An 8362-nucleotide genomic window follows, 5' to 3' on the forward strand; every position below is an offset into this window, starting at 1 on the left:
TAACACATCTGCCACCCTCCAGGATTCGACAAACATGTACTTTCAGAGTATACAACGCGATAGGTGATTTTCCCCCAACACACACAAAGGCTCGATAATGAAATTCGGACTGAATGGGTGCGACAGATTCGAGATTCGAGTCGAACAAGAGATGCAGCAGAAATATTTCCGCATATGAAGTGTCGAGTGTCTGTCGTTCCGATTGTGTTATGCGACTTATTCCGGTACCGGGAGCGAAAGAAGTGATGGAGCGGAAGCGTGGATAGAAAAAAAAAAAACAAAAGAAAAATTGCACATTCAGTTGTCAGATAGTCGTCAAGCCTTGTGGAAATAAGAAAGAGAGTGAAAATGAGGGAATTTCTTCGTTCCCATGACAGTAACACATTTTTGTGACACAGCCGTGTTTGTACTTCGTTTATTAATAATATTGCACGATATGTGCTTTAGCGAACATAACGCTGATTTCTGCACAAAGAGAGATTATCTCTTGCGGTAAACTCCACCTGTTTTCGATTATATATTCCATTCAAGATGTAACGGGACAAGCAATATGGCGCCTAACAGAGTGATCAGCTGATCGTTTGAGGTAAATTACACAATTATCAAACCGCGGGAGACTTACCGTAGTCTGTGAAACTTTCATTCTCTTACTTCCAGAGTTGAAGCACATAGTATCAAGAAGCCCGGTAAAAATAGAATTTCTAAATTAAGACCGTACAACTCTCTTGGAGATTAGGCTGGAAATTTTCTGCCGCTATACGTCGCCTTACGTTTATCAATCTTCCGGTAAACCGTTATTAATATTGACAACTTGTTCGAAAGCTCGTGCCCCATTATTACAGGGAATCAATGTTTATGCATGCAGGTATACGCCTACCTTCAAGCAGCCTCTTCACGGTTAATGAATATTAAATTTAGGCAGCTGAGGGTCGCTGCGCGAGACGGCGTTCTGATTAATCAGCTCTCCTTACTAGCAAGGCTTCGCAATTACTTACTATCAAATAATTAACCTCGTTTAAATTCCCGAACGAAATTATTCCCGGACAATTTGATATAACATAACCTACACACCGCCGTCCACCAACAGCAACGTCAGCTATGCAAACATAATTAATTTCGTGTAACCTACGCCGCATCGTTTGAAGCCAGAATTAATTAACTTAACGTGATATCGATTTTTAATACCGCCCATTTAATTACTGCCGGGAGAATTAAGAATGCGGCGATGCTGAGGAATAAATATCGGTACGTGGAGCAATTATGACCCCTTCCTTTCTATTACTAATTAGTATTTTTCTCCTCACGCCAATTGAACGAGTTCCATGCCTCCGTCGTATTTCCTCAAATACGAAGAAGGCATTAACGGCCCCTGGGACCACACAAGTCCTGATGTAATTTCGAGGCGGGAATATCGAGCATCCCGCCTATAGAACGATTCGACGTCCCTTCCTCCTCCTCGGCAAAGCCGGCTTAATAATCACCTTGACATCCACACGTCGGTGGGCATAACATGCCGAATATAAAAACCAGGAGAGACTCGAGGTAGACTATTAGTCTCGCCGGATCGCAGAACCCGTTCGGTCACTTCAGACTCTCGTGTATTGCTTCGGGTCAATTTCGTCACCGGGATTCGTACTCTTATTTACCCAGTTTCGATGATTTCCGGCCGAATTTTGCTACCCTATTTTTGAATTAGAAAATTTTCTACGAATAAATTCGTTCGTTCGAACGAGGAGAAGAATAAAAAGACAATTATAACAAAGTAAGAATTTTCACCATGGACGCGGCAATTTGGAACGTCATTTTGCTGGTAGCAGTATTCTGCATTTTCGGAACACAAGCTGGGGGATGTTCCGGTTTCAAAATGCTTCGTGAGTATTTTTTTCATTCTTTACTTCATTTTCATATTCGTTTAAAATACAGATTTTATCGAAAAGTTTGTCTCTTTAAAATTCATGCACGTGCGATGCAAAATAATGTAAAGAATCGTACGAAAGCGTCAGGTAAAATTTTCTGGCTAATTTCAATTGATCGTCCAATGTTTTTTTTTTTTTTCTTATCGGATAACCCTCCTCTTATCAAAAATCATTCGTTGCTTCGAATTTTAATACACTACCCGTTAGTTCGCGATAATATATTAGCAGCTATTTTACTTCTTCCTTTTCTATTATGCAATCACTTCCGGTGGGGCCGTGAGACTTCCGATATAAATGAGTAAATTCACAATTAATCCAAGCTGGAGAATTGCAATGAAGCTCCCAATCGGATGATAACACTGCAGACCAGAGTACCTCAATTGAAATTATGTAAAAGCCATTAGGGCCAAAGCTACACGAAAGGCGGTTCCGATTGACGAGTTAAAATCGAGCTTCTATTACGAATCCGCTACGCTTTCCGCATGTACCCAATTTTGTTCACTCATAGTAAAACCGATCAAAAGGTAACTGTGATTCGTTTCCTTTACTTTATCCTTTTTTACCGCAGCACTGCGATGTAGAATGGTGTCCGAGTTTACGGTCGCATTTCCGACCCACGTTTATGCAAATAACAGGAACATATTTCTTCCTCATTTTTGTCTGCATTATCTACAATATACGCTTCATTGTGAATGAATTTTCTATTGTTCATTTAGAAAACTGTAACAATTTTTCAACTAAAGATTAATTAGTGCTTTTCAACTCGTTCTTATGCCTATGTTATTATACTATGGACACATAATGGTCATGTGACGAATTTTAATTACCTACTATCTTATCGTCGTCGATCTCATATCGCTAATGACTATTTGTGATTTAATGTAGTTCAAAGATCATTAAGGCGACAAAAAGCGAAGGATTGAATCACGAGCGTGTTGAGTAATCCATTGCATTCAACGGTACGTGTAAGAGAATAATAGAAAAGTAAAAACGTTATATTTCTTGCAGGTAAAGGAGAACTCAGCTGTACGGAGAAAAAAATCATCGTCGACGAACACAACAGATTGCGATCTGCTATCGCCATGGGGACAGTCAGCGGACAGCCTGCAGCCTCTAACATGATGGAAATGGTACGTGCATTAGTAAACAATGAAGATTAGCGATTTCGAAAGATGCCCGTTGGCAAAATATCGTCCATGTGCTTTAAATTTTGATCAATTCTAAGAAACGTGTGTTTCTTCTGTTGCAGGTATGGGACGACGAGCTGGCTTATCTCGCCCAGAGATGGGCTAATCTTTGCAACGAATATCACGACTCTGACAGGACTGTCGGTGAGTAGATTGTTTCACGGTCTTAAGCAACGTCGTCAGTGAAAGTCGAATGATAAGAAAAACATTAAAGCCGATTCAGCAATAGAATATGAAGAATAATTGATACCTCACGATACTCCGAATTTCGATTAGATTCACATTGAGTGAAAAATAATACTTGAAACGGGTAGAGAGTACAATTTCACTAAGTCAACATATCGTTAAATCCATAAAAACATGGAGCCTGGGCTAATCATTCGGATGGAAAATACCCAATCATTTCCTCATTCGAATTTGTATCGACGATTTACGATCTCTTAAGTGCTTTCTTCCAATGATATTGTCATATTGCAGTGTGACATGTTTTTGATATGGTGTTACCTCATCCTGGAATGATTTTTGAACTACAATATTTTTCTCTTTCAGGCCGGTTCACAATCGGTCAAAATCTTGCCCTCTCCTGGACGACCAGGAATCCGAGTTCGTCGTTCGACGCTGCTCCAGATTTTGTGCACCAGATCAACAACTGGTTCAACGAGGTACGAAGATACAACCCCAACAGCATAAACAGCGGTACCGGCCATTTCACTCAGGTACATACAATATTTCGTATATGTTCCTTCTTGGTTTGTCGAAAATCCTTAAAATCGGTTCTGCACGGAAGAGAATTCAGCGTGGAGCAAACCTTCCAAACCCAGAAATAAATTATAGACCGGCTTAGAGCGCCCCGAAATTGCACGCTTTAAAATTCAAATCTTCATCCTTTCCTTTCCTGTACGCTGGATTTCAATCCATGCAGCATTGATAATAAGCCAACCCAAACTTTCGAATCTGACCTAATTAATTTGCCGTTGAAAGCCGCGCGCTTGACTAGAGCACGTAAATCGTAGTGTTTTAGCCCTGGTGCTGAAGGGTTCGTACGAGAAACTTATCGGCAATTCGTTCCAGGTTATCTGGGGTAACACCTACGCCGTTGGGTGCGGGTACTCTTACTACTGGGACCCTCGCCGTGGATACACAAAAAATTACGTCTGCAACTACGGACCCAGGTGAGCAGCATCATGGTCTGGTTTTGCAGTTCTTGATCCAAAAAGGTCGTTGATTTTTTCTGTTCCTAATTCTGGCCCTTTGATTTTCAGTGGTAATGTCCTTGGATACCAGCCTTACCGCACTGGTAAGCCATCGTGCGCAAACTACGGAATGAACTGGTCGAGACTGTATTCTGGACTATGCTGTGAGTATAATATAACATATTAATTGAAATGTAATTTGTGACGGATCTGTCAAAACACAGACGAGGCTTATTAGTATCGTATTAACGACCCGCGTTTGCCTGCGGAAAGAGTTTAGGCTAATCAAAAAATGAGGAGGCTTGCCGTAGTCGGATGTGATTTAACGAAACGCGCGGTAAATAACAATGGAGCGATGTGAAACGAAACGGAAAACAATGAGGCGAAATGGATGCCGACTACTGTACGTTATTGGAGAGGTAAAAGTTTTTGGTTTTCCAGAAACCTCATTGAAAAAATATGATTAATTATTTGCAAACCGCTGTACGCTCGGCTGCGTTGAATTTCGCTTCCAGGAACGCGTATAATCAGCAAAAAGTGGAGTTTCAGTGGCTGACACACTGGTCCGTTTCAACGGAAACGCTTTCATCTCTACTCTCTATGGTAAACGCCGGCGAAACTCGATGTCAGAATTGCAGGGAGAAATAACAATAGAAGCTCTGACTCTGTACGCTTTCGATGTAAAGTTAACAAAATGTTTTAATATTTTTGTTTACTCTTTGTTTCAGCAAAGGGATTTTATCATCCTCTTGGAGCTCATTGCACGACTTACGGTTAATTGCGGTTGATGAGAAAGAGCGGGGAGAAAAATATGACAACGTTCTCCCTACGTGAGAAAAATTCGCGTACCTATCATCGCTGCAATTTGCCGCGTTCGTACGATATAAACGACTGCGTCGACATATGTAATATTGAATCGCACAACTATGCAACCCAGAAAAAACAGTTCAGGCAACATTGCGAAGAGAAAGCCTGGAGGATGCATTTGGACTACTGTCATCAAGATAGGTTGTAGTCAGTTGCATTCTATTCCGCTTTCTTGAACTCGATGTTTTTTTCATTTGTTCTAGTACTTCTTCGGATAGTTAAGTGCCTTATTCTTACATAGTTACGTTCACATTCATCGTGGCATCATTAAATTGCTTCTAGTCTTTTCTTAGTTTAATAAGCATTTAGTTTTTTAAGTACCGTTCGATATGAATAGACTCAGGTGCGGTTATTATCTAATAATACTGCATTCGCCACTCCGTACATATAAGATTTTGTTTGTGGAAGATAGTTTTATCAGGACGTATACGAGATCGCTGGTCCTCAGCTCTATAGGCTTTATTGACTCTAAAAATTGCGCTATAGGTTCATCAACGTATAATTATAGTTAACATACCGCGCACGGTATGGATCTTGTCACTAAAAGTTTATGCACGATGCAAAGCCAAATTTAATAATTTTGTACGTACTATATGTATGATAAAATAATGATACGGATTGTTATTATGATACAGCAATTCATGCTGCAAATGTGATAGAAAAATTAGATATTACGAATATTTAGAAACGATATCTAATGTTATTAACGACACTCTGGTTATTCAATGCAAATTAATTGAACGATATTGAATCGATTATACTCTACACTATATTCATCATTACATGCTGTAATAGTTTGATTACTTCTATTTGGTTATGTAAACATCTCAAGAAATCTCAAAATAAAAAAATTCTTCGAATTATTATCCACCAAACATTTTCAATGATGAAATTGTGAAGAACAGAAACAGTAAGCCCAGAGCTATGTGACTAACTAAAGCGAAACTCAAGAAATATTCTGTTACAAGTCTCTTCGTGGTATTTACCTGTAACTAGTCGTACGAGGCTTTGAATGCCTTTTCGCCATTCGAAGCGAGTAACTACTATACAAGGGTTGGTGTCATTGATTTGTGAAAAAAATTATTTACGCTCGGGGTAATGGAGATGTTCATCTGCAGAGATTTTTGGTGAGAGTTTTCGCGATTTCTGGGGAAGCTGCGATCAGTCCTTTGATGCTCTATATGGGAAACTTTTCGCAAGAGTAATCAATCTGTCGCAGTCCCAAGACACTGTGAGCATCAGATCGAAAGTGACGGACGTGAAACGAATCAATTAATTTGTGTTTTCTCTGCTGTTCGTCGACGCTCTTATTCGTGCGGTTTCTAAGATACTCGGAGTTCATTTAGACTGAGAGGGGTCTTAATAACGTGATCTGGAACGTATAATCTTTCGTACCAGGAAAGATGAGGCTAGCCCCTTTGCATTTTTGGCGAAAATTTTCGCGATTTTCGAAAGTGCTGGAATAAATTAATTGTGGCACTATTCCGACGTAATTTTGCGAGAGAAATCGATTGGGCGCAGTCCCAATACGCTGCGATCGACGCATCGAAAGTTACAGCCAAAAAACGAAGACCTGAATTTTCGACATTTTTCAGCAGGTGCTTTTTTCCTCGTATCTTCTCTCCCGTTGATCCCACGCTCCTTTTGCTGCGTTTTCTGAGTTCCTTGGGGTCCAATTGGTCGGGAAAGAGTCATACGGATCAATTCTGAGACGAAAAATTTTTTGGTCAAAAAAAAAGGAAGGTTAACCCCTTTGTATTTTTGGCGAAAATTTTCGCGATTTTCAAAAGTGCTGGAATAAATTAATTGTGGCACTATTCCGACGTAATTTCGCGAGAGAAATCGACTGGGTGCAGTCCCAATACGCTGCGATTAACGCATCGAAAGTTACAGCCAAAAAACGAAAACCCGAATTTTCGACATTTTTCAGCAGGTGCTTATTTCCTCGTATCTTCTCTCCCGTTGATCTCACGCTCCATTTGCTGCGTTTTCTGAGTTCCTTGGGGTCCCATTGGTCGGGAAAGAGTCATACGAATCAATTCCGAGACGAAAAATTTTTTGGTCAAAAAAAAAGGAAGGTTAACCCCTTCGTATTTTTTGCGAAAATTTTCGCGAATTTGAAAAGTGCTGGAATAAATTCTTTCCTGCACTATTCCGACGTATTTTTGCGAGAAAAATCGATTGGGGGCAGTTCCAATACGCTGCGATCAACGCATCGAAAGTTACAGCCAAAAAACAAAACCTGTGATTATATGAATCCTTACGTAATGTTTTCGATGTTTTCTTATACTGAAAATATTTATTGCTGTTCCAGGTACAACCCGAGGTGGTTATCGGTGGTTGTTCGAGGTGGTTGGCGATTGTTGGAGGTGGTCGGAGGTGGACGAGGAGAAGGACGAACGGAACTGAGTCTCAAAGCCCTGTTGATGTAAAAGCAGCTATTCGATAGAAATTATAGTTTATAGTTTACACAGCCCATTGCATGATATTTCATTATAAATACGTATGTTTCAATGTATTGAGGAATAATTTATCAAATATCCAGAGGTCATGTGCAAATAATAAATGAATTGATTCGACCGCAGTTTGATGTATTCATTAGAGCTTTCACAATAAATTTAATCTTTGTTACTTCTTTTATTTTATTATGGATAATCAAAAACATTTCCGACTATTCGTGCTGTGGAAGCATGGGGATTAAACCAAATGTAGCAAAAGATTAGAAACAGTGTATGTAGAGTCCGGGTATTTTTCTAATAATGCAAATAGAATAGAACACCACGCCTTGCGAATTAGCTTTCCAGACAGAGATGAATGATGAATTTTAAGGACTGCATTATCGTTGTTGAATACTCTATGCCTCATGGAAAAAGAAAATCTGTAACGATAAAATTGATGCACGGGATCATCGTCGACTTTAACTTTTGAAATGTCCTACCATTTCCGAACACCTCTAACCATCCTATTTACCTACATTACTAGATTAGCTATGATATGAAAAGAGAAGAATTATTCATTTCGTATTGGGATTCTATTCGACGCGCGCTCGATGTATTCCATAACATTAGTCTTCACAATTATTCCAACAACTTTTCATTTGCTCTCTCGATCTTGAATTTTCATAGGCATAGAATCGAAACGCTGTTTTAGCTGGTCGCAAGTGAAGCATCTGCGTTGGGTGGAGAAGCGGAATTGTTTT

At 39.7% G+C, this 8362-nt stretch overlaps 1 protein-coding gene across 2 annotated transcripts; it reads left to right on the forward strand.

Moving 5' to 3' along the window:
* Positions 1-1316: 1316 nt before the first annotated feature.
* Positions 1317-7747, forward strand: LOC124210867 (venom allergen 5). 2 transcript variants are annotated; one of them, XM_069133291.1, is made up of 7 exons: positions 1317-1871; positions 2925-3046; positions 3166-3247; positions 3653-3819; positions 4175-4275; positions 4366-4460; positions 7478-7747. In XM_069133291.1, exons 1-7 carry the CDS (start codon positions 1778-1780, stop codon positions 7570-7572), a joined length of 756 nt encoding a protein of 251 aa, XP_068989392.1. In that variant the 5' UTR covers positions 1317-1777; the 3' UTR covers positions 7573-7747. The 2 variants fall into 2 exon arrangements, with proteins under 2 accessions (XP_068989392.1, XP_046465284.1); XM_046609328.2 differs by lacking the exon at positions 7478-7747 and adding an exon at positions 5025-6906 and having other exon boundaries at positions 1339-1871.
* Positions 7748-8362: the final 615 nt, after the last annotated feature.

The sequence above is a fragment of the Neodiprion pinetum genome, chromosome 1 (genome assembly GCF_021155775.2).
Source record: "Neodiprion pinetum isolate iyNeoPine1 chromosome 1, iyNeoPine1.2, whole genome shotgun sequence".
Lineage (NCBI taxonomy): Eukaryota > Metazoa > Arthropoda > Insecta > Hymenoptera > Diprionidae > Neodiprion > Neodiprion pinetum.